Below are 12,400 nucleotides of genomic sequence, written 5' to 3' on the forward strand. Positions count from 1 at the left end.
TTTGGCCACTATTATAATCTTCAATGGCACAAAAGCCAGCAGTATAAGGTAACATAAAGGCAATGACTATGAGAATTTTCCACAGGCTGAAAATCATTGCATTAAACTCTCCCCTTGTATTTTCTTAATGTTCTTCTTAAACACTGAGCAATTCCTGTTACTAAGCAAAGTATCAAACATGCACACAGTGTTCCTACAAGAATACTGTCTTAATATTGTCAGTATTAATACCAAGCTTTTCTTTTTCCCAAAATTTAATGAATCATGGTTCCAGTCCCTATATGTATTAGTGTTAGTGGTAATATGCAAACTTGATTTTGTTTCAAGGTTAAACAGCGGTTTAACTTCACATTTGGTGGCCAGCTGTGTACTTTAATTTTTCATCTTTTATTTTTTAAATAAGTTTACATTTCATAAGTCCTGAGATTTCAATAATCTGCTAGTGATTGTATACTTTTAATTTACACTTCATTCTAATTAATTTGAACTCCACATAAGTATTTAAAATTATTTACAGATGGTTGTAACTAGAGCAGTGATAAAATTTACTACTTGTACAGTTAGACTGCTAATAAGCTTTTTAAGAGCTGCATACTTTATGCGTTTTTTTACCTGCTAGGAGCAATTCTTAAAATTACAGCTATGATTCTCTGTCAGCAATAAGTGCTTTTCACTTTGGTTACTTCTATGTGGATAACCAGATTCACTTTTCCATCGCTTGTAAAACAACTTCTTTTTTCTTCCCCAAACATAAATGTTAATTGTCCAACTGAATAGGTGCCAAAAGAAACTTAGAATTTGAACAGCAGATTGATAACTATAATGACTAGCGGAGAAATATGCAGTAACAGGCATTCAATACATGTTTGTTACACATGGGATGCGTGAATTGTAAGGCAACTGTTAGATACTTTTCATTGTACTCTGTAGCTCATTTTGTTCAACAGGGTAATTCAAGGTTACCAGATTTAATTCACCCTCAGATATAAATCCAAGATTTTGAATTTTTTTTTAAAAATATATTTTATTGATTTTTTACAGAGAAGAAGGGAAAGGGACAGAGAGTTAGAAACATCGATGAAAGAGATCGATCAGCTGCCTCCTGCACACCCCCCACTGGGGATGTGCCCGCAATCAAGGCACATGCCCTTGACCGGAATTGAACCTGGGACCCTTGAGTCTGTAGGCCGAAGCTCTATCCACTGAGCCAAACCGGTTCGGCCAAGATTTTGAATTTTTAAAAACTGTTTTAACAATTCTCATAAAATGTAAACAAGTTAATAGTAGTTGGTACTCCACTATTAGTTGAGAGAAAAAAGGAACAATTCCTTTCTACTAAGTCAATGTGTACCACTAAGAAGAAATACAAAATTAAGGAGTGTTAGCTAATTATTATTTTCTCTAGATTTATTCTTGCAACATGTTTTGTTCATATATTTATCCCTGTTAAAACATCTCTGAAGCTGAAAGAGAATTTTATTGTTTGAATGGATTTCTGTGTCTCATTAGGTACATAATGTTAGTGAAAAGCTGGTCAAAATATAAGATTGTATTTTCACGTCATGCCATTTTTTTGTATTTGATTTTTGCTGACATTAAACTGTTCCTATTGAAATGATTCTGTATAGAGTAAAATTAAAACTTCTTAAAGTACAAAATTATAAATATACTATTATTAAAATAATGTAAAATTAGATACCAATGAAAAGACTATAAGTAAGTAAGACTAAGATATAACAGCTGCTGGGTTTATGGATTTTTCTATTTTATCCCTAAATGTTCTTTCGTGTGATTACATATGACTTTTCTAATTAAAAATTGAAAAGGTATTAATGATAACTTTTAATAGCAAAAAAGCATGCTTTGTAAAAAAGGGAATGATTCTGTATATAGAATATGAGCTAATCTGTAAACTTACTATGTGATTGCTTGCTTATAATATTTAGTTTTTGTTGATTGCTTTGAAGCATATTGCACACTTGCCATCTAGCATATTAAGTAACTTACTTTTTTAAGAAAGGATACACTGACAAATTTTAAGTTAATGGGTTTTGCTAAATATTTTCAGTGTGTCACAGAACAGTAAGTAACAGTGGCAAAAACATTGACGATACACTTCATGGTTTGGTTCTCCCATCTTCCATACAGGCTCTATCACATGTGGTATCCCCAAAAGCATAAACTGTCTGTGAAAGCCACCTGTACTTCCCTAGATCACTGCACAGGTCACAATAGATTTATAAGCTTTTCCCAACTTAACCAAACGTACTAAACATTCTACTATCTTTGCAGTCCATTGGTTGATGTTCTGATTGTAATATTCACTACCCAAAACCCCACCTTGAACAATACTGTGGCTTTCATCTGCATTTAGGTCAGCCTCGTTGCAGTGGCGATGGTACTCTTCCATGGTGACACTTGTGTAATTCATTTTAATTCTGTATATATTTTAAATACCACAAGACATTTTTATTGTTTTGGCCAGTAAATTTTTTTCCTATTACTCATATATTTACCCTTTCTATTACTCCTCACTTTAGTCTACATTTCTCTGTTTTCATTTGAGATCATTTTCTTTCTGCCTAACTTCCTAAGTTGGTCATGTAGCTCATCATTACTTTTATTCTTTAGGTAGTTACCCTAAAAAATTTAAATACATATATATTTTTTTCATTGAATTTATTTTTAGCTAAAACATAATGTAGTACAGAAAAGCTCACAATTCATAAATATGCACTGAAAAAATTATACAAGGTAAAGAAATTCATGTCTCTATAACCCAAAGAAGAAATTAAAATATCCCATGCCATATAGTAAGTATTCAGTAAATGTTAGCTTTTACTGTTATTGATAAATACTATTAAAAATTAGTAATGGTTTTATGTAGCAAAGTAGAGGCCTTGTAACTTTGGAGATACCAAAACTTTATAGTGCTTCGGGAGAATCTGATTTAGTGAATATGAATGATTCAGGCTGCATTTTAAAAGACAAAACGGTTTCCTTTTCTGTTTCAACTGGCTTAAATCTTTGGTGTGTTATGTTTTGAAATGTTTTATAAGTTGGCTTTTCTTCATTTTTTTCTAAGGTCAGATACTTCATACTGATGTGGTTTATTTGCATTGTGGACAAGGCTTCCAAGAAGCAGAGAAAATAAAGAGGCTTTTGCTGAATTTCAAGTATGAAAATAAGTAACCTTTTGAGTACTTCAGTGGCTCAGCCAGTCAGAGACACCTGTGAAGCCCCTAATCTGGAGGGAGGGACTAAGGGGAGTGCATTGGTGAGAGGAAAGGGACCATGTTAAACAGTGCTGGGGCAGATTGCTGGAGAGCTCTCCTTCTGAGACTCCAGAGGAATTCTCCCTTCCTCTGCCACCGTCACTAAACAAAGGTGGCAATACGAGCAAAGTGAGCATTTAATGTTTCTGTTTGGTTCTATATTTTGCTCCTGCTCTCCTTCTCTCCCTTCTTTTTTCCTTCTTCCTTCTTTCCTTTCTTCTTCATGGATCTGAAGGAACAGATATGGTCGTAGTTAGAAGCTTCCTAAATTATTTGACAACATAGCACATAATTCAGTCACAATGACTTTATTGTGGCTTAGAATTCACGTAACCATGTCTAAATTTGGTTCCTTCTAGATGGGAAGAAAGCTGACTGTTCTTGAGGTGTGTGACTGTAAAATAGTTCTCCACTGCCTGCTATGCCAAATGAAGAGGCAGTGTTTTTTTTTATCTTACTTTTATTTAAGTTTTTAAAAAAAATATTTTTATTGATTTCAGAGAGAAAGGGAGAGGCAGTGAGAGATAGAAACATCAATGATGAGAGAGTCATTGATTGGCTGCCTCTTGCATGCCCCCCACTGGAGATTGAGCCCACAACCTGGGGCATGTGCCCCGACTGGGAATCGAATCATGACCTCCTGGTTCATAGGTTGACGCTCAACCACTGAGCCATACCGGATGGGCTGTTTTTTATTTTATGTGTGTCTGTCTCCCTTAGGAAACAGTGAAGTTGCTTGGGTGTATGAGAGAGCAGGAGCATTGTGCAATAGCATTTGCGCGTTCTGTACGTTTCTTCCGATTGATTTAGAAGCATGCCTTGAGCTCATCCAGTTTCTCCTCCTGTTTTCTCCCTTGAAGCTGCAGCACAGTGGTGATTGGAAATGGAACTGCCTGCCGGGAAACAGAAGCTTACTTTGCCGACCTGATAATGAAAAATTACTTTGCTCCACTGGATGTTGTTTACTGGTAAGGATGTTAGGAATGTCTGTTTTTTTTGAGAGGCAAAGGAACTTCTCACGTTCCTTCTGTGGTGTTTTCTCCCTTCTTTTTTAAAGCTTTGCATGCTGTTTGCTCCCAAATCACCTCTTGTTGTTCACAAGAGCTTTGCAAGACAATGTAAAGTGTCTTGCAGAAATTTGAGTTTCAGTATCCTGAAACTTCTCACAGAAGCAGCAAGTCAGGGCTTACTTGGTTTCATGGGATTTTCCAGGCTTTACACTGGGAGGGCTCTGTTTAACTACGGAATAGTAAGTAGGACTGGATAACTTAGTCTTCCTCTCCCAAAGTTTCGATGCCTATGAATCATTGGCCTTCAGAATTAAGAGTCAAGGTAAAGATTACAAATGATGTTTAGTATGGTATTTGTAATGTCTGAGAAGACAGGGCTTTTTTTCCCCTTTCCTTTAAATTTATGACAATTCAGCCTGAATTGGCATTCTTAAATTAATAGGGTGACATCTCTTAGTTCAACAATTTCAGCCATCGCTCTTCAAATCTAACCTCCGTCCCATGTTTCTCTCTGATCTCCCTCTGAAATTCTAATTATATACATTCAGCCTTTCACTCTGTCTTCCATGCTTATTTTTCCTTCATGCTTTTTAACCTATCTCTTTTCATTTCTTACCTCTCGGGCCTACTTTGTGGTCTTTTCTCTAGTTCACTAGCTTTTTCTTTATCTGTCAGACCCATTCAGTGAAGTTTTTATTTCAGTTATATTTTTTACTTCTGGAAGTCCTATTTGTTAGTTTTTCACTGTTTCTGAGAGCTAATGTACATAAATGAACTGCACATATTTAAAGTTTTCAATTTTATAAATGTTGACACATGTATACTTGAATGAAACTATCACCACAATCAAGATAATGAACATACTTATCCCCCCGTTTCCATGTGTTCCTTTGTAATTCACCCTTCCCTCACTGCCTCCTCCCTCAATCAGGCAATCTCTGATTTACTTTCTGTAACTATAGATACTGAACATTTCTAGACTTTTATGTAATTGGAATCATACAGTATATATCCTTTTGCTAGCTTCTTTCACTCAGTATCAGATTCATCATGAAGTTGCATATATTGATAGTTTGTTCTTTTTATTACTGAGTAGTATATCATATAGCTAAATCACAGTTTATTCATTTACCTGTTGATGGACATTTGGATTGTTGCCAGTTTGAGCTGGTACAAATAAAGCTCCATGAATATTCTTGTACTAGTGTTTGCATGGACATATGCTTTCATTTCTCTTGAGTAAATAAATAAGAGTGGGCTGTGCTGTATGGTAGGTGTATGTTTAACTTAAGATATTGCCAAATATTTTTCTAAGGTGGTTGTATCCAATTACCTTCCCACCTGCAGTGCCCCAGAGTTCTATTTTCTTCATATCCTCATCAATGTGCTTGGTATGGTTGGTCATTTAAATGTAGCTAACCTAGTGGATGTACAGTGATCTCTCATTATGGTTTTAAATACATTTCCTAGCAATTAATGATGTTGAGCATCTTTGTTTGCTTTTTTGCTGTTCATATATCTTCTTTGGTAAAATATCTGTGTAGATATTCTTTCCACTTAAAAAATTAGATTATTTTTCCTTCTGTTATTGAGTATTTTGTATTTATGCTGAATACAAGTCCTGTATCAGATACCTGTTTTGTAAACATTTCTCCCAGTCTGTAACTTGCCTTTCCATTTTTTAAACATGGTCTTTTGAAAGGTACACATATTTTATGAAGTCCAGTTTATCAATTTTTTAAATAGTTCTTGCATTTTGTGTCCTAGTTAAGTAATGTTTGGAAAAACTAAGGTCATTATGATTTTACCATATGTTTTGTTTTAAACATTTTATAGTTTTAACTCTTTAATTTAGGCCTATGATCCATTTAAAGCTAATTTTATAAAGTTGGGCAGCTCTTTTTTTGCATATGGGTCTGGATTATCCTAACATTATTTATTGAATGATTTTCTTTTTCCCATTGAATTGATTTGGCATCTTTGTTGAAAATCAGCTGACTATGTACATACAGATCTATTTCTGGAGTTTATTCTGCTTAATTGATCTGTATGTCTTTACACTAATCTGTGTATCTTTATTACCACCCAGTGCTGATCTGTATAGCGTAATAAGTCATGAAATGAGATAGTGTAAGTCTTTCAGTTCTCTTCTTTATTTTTTTTTTTTTTTCAAAATTGTTTTGGCTATTCTAGGTCCCTTGCACTTACATATAAATGTAGAATCAGCAACAGTTCTCAGAACATATTAGGATATGTGAGCTGGACTAATGTGTTCTACAAGTAAAAGTACAAACTACAATCCTTTCCAGATTCTCTGGAAAAGTTAAATTAGTGGATAGATTTTCCTCAATTAAGTTTTCTCATGTTAAAGAAAACTTTCTAAACACTTTTATTAACACATGCCAAACTTTTATTGTAATTTTGTTACAAGGGAAAAGACTTCTAGTAGGCCAATTCAGAGATGCACTCTTGGTAACAAATTTTTTTTTAAAAAAGAATATAATTTAAGATACTAGTAGTCACATTAGAAAAAAAATGCAAATGGTTTGGGTGACTGGTTTGCTAAGTGTTAAAACCCATTAAAATATATGAGAAAATTGCTTAAGCATTGTCAAGAAGGCTAAATTTCTATTTTATTTTTTTTAGAAGAAGGCTTTGAATTATATTACACGTGAAAGAGTCTTTGCCAAACTAAGTTTGGATCAGTTTTCATTTACACCCATGCATTTTTCTTAATTTTTAAATATCTGCTAGTACCTAGTATTTGATTTAGCTCTTATATTTTAAATGCACACAGTCCATCATATTTTGAATAGAGCTCATTGACTTCCCAGGGGCTTTGTAATCAGAAAGAGATTGGGAGCTAAAAGTAAATCAGTTTGTATGTACTGGCTGCAAACTCTCAATCAAGCGTGGATTTTAAAAGGATATATGCAGAACTGAAAAAAGTATAAGTAACCAAGGATATATGTAAGAGAAGAGTCACTAATCTGCCAAAAATATATGGGAAGACCAAAGCTTAAGGTCTGCAACCCTCCCCTAAGGGCCAGCCTCCAAGTGCTGAGTATAGCATAAAAGGCTTATAATGGTTGTTTTAGGGAAAAAAGGGTAGAAAAGAGATCCCAGGGCTTGTAGATAATGTTATTATCTTAATCAGTGATTAACCCCTAGAGTGTCGGGGAGCATGATCGCGCTCCTCCTGTCTTTTGCCACAGTGCCAGGAGCGCTATCAAAGCTTCGAAATGGCGTCCAGTTCTAAGTCTGCTTTTATTAGTGATGATGATATTGCTAAATATGTCAATGTAGTAAAGGTTTCCTTAAGTTTTTGAATATGTAACTTCATTTACTTGCGATTCATAATTTTTTCCTAAACTGCTGTAAAATCAGCAAAAATGCCTTGGCAATTTTAGCATAGTTCCTAGGATATTGGTTGGCACTCAAAGGGTTAAGAGAAAGTGGAATTGCTCAACTCTTGATTTGTGAGCTAGAATGATTTGGGGACTGAAGATAGAATAGTACAGTGGGGCCTTGACTTACGAGTTTAATTCATTCCGTGACGGAGCTCGTAACTCAAATTACTCGTATGTCAAATCTTAAAGTGAACTAGTGAGACACGTGATGCTGGGCTAATGTTGTGGTGTTCACTGTGACGTTCGCTGCGCCAACTAGCGGTGGGGTATCTGAAGCTGGCTCGTAACCCGAATTTTAGCTTGCAACTCAAAAAATCGGCCGAGAGATGGCTGTATCTCGAAAAACTCATTAGTCGGGACACTCGTAAGTCCAAGGCCCCACTGTATCAATAAAAGAAAACTGGAAGGTTAACTAAAATAGGGTGACAGTAAGAGAGCTTCTGTTTTTTGTTTTTTTTTTTACTTTATCTTCTGGCCCAGATGAAACATTTTCTGGAGTTCTAGGTGGACTTGGAAATAAAATGTTGATACCACTGTTTGTAAAATTCAGAAATTATTGAATATGGGCAGGTGTTATTTTGATGTTCGAAAGGGGAAAAAAGATATGTTATGTAAATGACTGTTGAGTGCAGTTTTGATCAGGCAAGATTATTTAATTTAAATTATAAAAGGATGACTTATGAACACTAGGTTAGGAAGGAACACAGAACAATAATCACTGGAAATCAGCATGCATTTTTAAATAAATAAAACATTTCCATCTTCTCTCATTTCATTTTTCTTAGGAAAACTAGACTGGTAGACACATACAGATTTTAGCACATCTTTTGATAGTCTCTTGATACCCTTATAGAGAAACTAGAGAATTGGAGATTTAGTTAGGTTGTTACCAAAAAGATGTTAGTTATCTAATTGATTGATGACTAGCGTGAGATCTCTAGGTGCATGCCACAGACACTGTATCAGTTAACATTTTAATTGTTAATTTAGGTTTGGAGACATGCCTTTCAAGTTTGTGGACATTGAGGTTTATTAGAATTAGGGTCAGAAAATATTTTTAAATACTTGAGTTGTCGGACCTACTCTAACTGGAGGCAATATTCAGCAGTAATTTCGATGGGCTGATTTTCTGAGGTTTCCTTGAAACTTGACTGAGGAAGATTCTCTCAGAGTAAGGTGCAGCGGATTTCCCACGTCCTGAACCACCTGGACCTGATTTGTTTTGTTTGGGTTTAAAGAAATTTACTTCCCAACAATCATTAAGCTTAGCTATACAACTTCAGATGTATTAAGCTATGTAAAGCTTATAATGTTGTGAAGTTAAAATTATATGGAGGAAAATTTGTGGTTGCTCTTATTTTTTTTAACTAGTGCAATGATTTAAGTTGTACATGTGGAATGTAAAATCAGTTTCTTTATATTTAAACATTTATGGCCTCCTTCTGTAGTTTCTAGTAGTGATGAAGACCATGAATTAACCTTGGAACTTGGGACAGCCTAAATTAGTTTTTGGATGCCAGTTTGAGTATTATGCATAACTAGAGGCCCGGTGCACAAAAATTTGTGCACTCGGGGGGAGGGGGGTCCCTCAGCCTGGCCTATGCCCTCTCGCAGTCTGGGACCCCTCGGGAGATAAAGACTTGCTGGCTTAGGCCTGCTCCCGGGTGGCAGAGGGCAGGCCCAATCCCTAGGTGCAGCCCCTGGTCGGGCTCAGAGCAGGGCCGATTGGGGAGTTGGGCCGCCGCCCCGTCATGCACAGAGCAGTGCGGATTGGGAGGTTGCGATGCCACCCTCAGTCACGCTCAGGGTAGGGCCGATTGGGGGGTTGGGGCACCACCCCCTGTCATGCACAGAGCAGGGCGATCAGGAGGTTGTGATGCCACTCTCAGTCACGCTCAGGGTAGGGCTGATTGGGGGGTTGGGGCACCCGCCCCCTGTCACACTCAAGGCAGGGTGGATGGGGAGGTTGCGGCGCCACCCCCTGTCACGCACAGAGCAGGGCCCATCAGGGGGGTTGGGGCTCTGTACCCTGTCACGCACAGAGCAGGGCCAATCAGGGGGTTGGGACGTTGCCCCCTGTCACGCACAGAGCAGGGCCCATCAGGGGGTTGGGGCGCCGCCCTCTATCACCCACAGAGCAAGGCCAATCAGGGGGTTGGGGCGCCGCCACTCTCACACTCAGGGCAGAGCCGAGGGGAGGTTATGGCTCTACCCCGTCACACAGCAGGGCCCGTGGGGGGGGTGGGGTTGGGGCGCCACACCCTGTCACACAGAGCAGGGCCGATCAGGGGGTTGGGGCGCTGCACCCTGTCACACACAGAGCCACAGGGCAATCAGGGGGTTGGGGAGCTCCCCCCTATCAGGCACAGAGCAGGGCCGATCAGAGGGTTGGGGCGCCTTCCCTTGTCATGAACAGAGCAGGGCGGATAGGGAGGTTGTGGCACCGCCCCCTGTCACACACAGAGCCGCAGGGCGATCAGTGGGTTTGGGCACTGCCCCCTGTCACGCTGATCCCGGTGCCGGGAGGCCTCGTGGCTCTGCTGATCCCAGTGCTGGGAGGCATAGTACCCTTTTACTATATAGAATAGAGGACTGGTGCATGGGTGGGGGCTGGCTGATTTGCCCTGAAGGGTGTCCTGGATCAGGGTGGGGGTCCTCACTGGGGTGCCTGACCAGCCTGGGTGAGGGGATGATGGCAGTTTGCAGCTAGTCACACACCCTTCAGGGTTGGGGTCCCCACTGGGGTGCCTGGCCAATCTGGGTGAGGGGCTGAGGGCTGTTTTCAGGCTGGGACTGAAGCTCCCAACTGCTTCTTTTTTTCTTTTTTTATTCTGGGCCAGCTTTAGCTTTGAGGCTCCAGCTCTTAGGCCTCTGCTGCTGAAAGCAGGCATCTGGTTTGTTTCGGTTCTATAATCGAAACTCTGTATCACCTCCAGCTCTGAGATCCCTGCCAGCTGAAAGCTGGTTTCTGGGGTTTTGCTTAGTGTCTATATTTGTTACAATGTTTGAAACTGCAGGCTCAGAGGCCGGCAAGGCAGGCGGGGAACATTGGAGTCCTCCGTCACTGAAGCAAGCAAGCCTCATTCATGTTCGCTTTAAGCTGCCTGGCTGTCGGCCGCCATCTTGGCTGGCAGTTAATTTGCATATCTCGCTGATTAGCCAATGGGAAGGGTAGCGGTTGTTTGCCAATTACCATGTTTCTCTTTTATTAGATAGGATAACAAGTTAAGGTGATACAGTTTTCTCTCTTCTTTATACAGTGAAGGCTTGAGACAATGTGCTGTGATAGTCTAGGCCAGTAGTCGGCAAACTGCAGCTCGCGAGCCACATGCTGCTCTTTGGCCCCTTGAGTGTGGCTCTTCCACAAACTACCGACTTCTGCGCATGGGCCACGAAGTTTCAATCGCACTGTACGTGCGTGCCTGCACGTGGTATTTTGCGGAAGAGGCACACTCAAGGGGCCAAAGAGCCGCATGTAGCTCGCGAACCGCAGTTTGCCGACCACTGGTCTAGGCTATTGTTTCCTTTCACCTATTGATATTCTCCTCTTCTGTTACTATTATAATCTCGTGTTTATAAGACTTCCTTTCTGGGATGTTTGTGACATTAAATAAATTTTAAAATAAAATTGTTTTATAATAAATATAATTTATTTTCATTTTGTTGAAACAGCCAGAATATTTTTAAAAACATGTATTTAAGTAGACTATAATGAGGTTTGTTAGAAAGGAGTTATAAGAAATGAATAATTATGCTGTGTGTGTGTTTGTGTGTGTGGTTTTAAAATATTATTTGGATTCAGATTCAGTTTGACAGTTTTTGCTCAAAATAAAATATGCTTTGCTAGTTTTGTAACCCATGTGTTTCTATATCCCTAAGTCCAACTTAAGTATCTACAGGAGTTCCCTTAACCCACCCCCCAGCCCTCTTTAACTGTAGCCCCTCTTACAGATCTTTGTTTATTGACTTAGATTAGTACTGGCCTTGAGCCCAGTGATGGTCATTTCTCGTCTTAAGGTTTTGGTTACAAATCTGCTTTTGTTGCCAGATCCAATAAAGATTCTTGATTGTTTTTGTTCGTTTTATTACAAGTTCTTGCCAAAGATACAGTGTATTATAACCAAAACAGATGTTCTATTTAGACAAGTGTATTTGCTATAAAAGAACTTAAAATATAAATTAAACAACAATATGTTCAGCATTAAGGTAACAATTAATGAACTTTGGGATTTTATGAGTGTTTTTAATAACCTTTATAAAAGGAAGAAACACCACCTTATTTTGAACAATTGTTTTACTTTGTGTATGCACAGTCTTAGGTTGTGTCTGTACAGATTAGACCCTCCTACAACCTAACATCTTAATGTGATCTTGAAAGTAGAGTGGAGTTAACCAATTTCATATATACACCATTCTGTTATTTCTTAAAGCATACATTATAGAGACATCCGTTGAATAAAAAAGAATTGTTTTTAAGATTTTAATGCTTAATTATAGGTAAGTGAAATACTTGTACATAGACCTTTTTCTAAATGGTGTACTTGTGAATTTAGGGACCATATTATAGGGTTGTAGTGTAGATCATTTGGGACTTTAACCATCTCTGATTTGGATCCAGTACAGTCTTGATTTATGCTGAATTCTGTGTTGTTGTGAACACAGGTGTGTAGTGAATACAAGATGTGTGTATTTATAGGCTGTAAAT

The 12,400-nt window shown here is 38.3% G+C and overlaps 1 protein-coding gene and 1 pseudogene across 3 annotated transcripts in view; one reads left to right on the top strand and one right to left on the bottom strand.

Annotated features, from left to right (window-relative positions):
• Positions 1–12,400, top strand: part of SRBD1 (S1 RNA binding domain 1) — a 162,182-nt gene that overhangs the window by 35,619 nt on the left and 114,163 nt on the right. For all 3 annotated transcript variants that reach the window (XM_059659941.1, XM_059659943.1, XM_059659942.1), the window contains exons 13-14: positions 3,086–3,176; positions 4,136–4,243. In XM_059659941.1, coding sequence (XP_059515924.1) covers positions 3,086–3,176; positions 4,136–4,243 — 199 coding nt within the window. The remainder of the gene's footprint in view (positions 1–3,085; positions 3,177–4,135; positions 4,244–12,400) is intronic.
• LOC132213885 (dynein light chain Tctex-type 3-like) lies at positions 2,065–2,410 on the bottom strand (annotated as a pseudogene).

This window comes from Myotis daubentonii, chromosome 12 (assembly GCF_963259705.1).
Source record: "Myotis daubentonii chromosome 12, mMyoDau2.1, whole genome shotgun sequence".
Lineage (NCBI taxonomy): Eukaryota > Metazoa > Chordata > Mammalia > Chiroptera > Vespertilionidae > Myotis > Myotis daubentonii.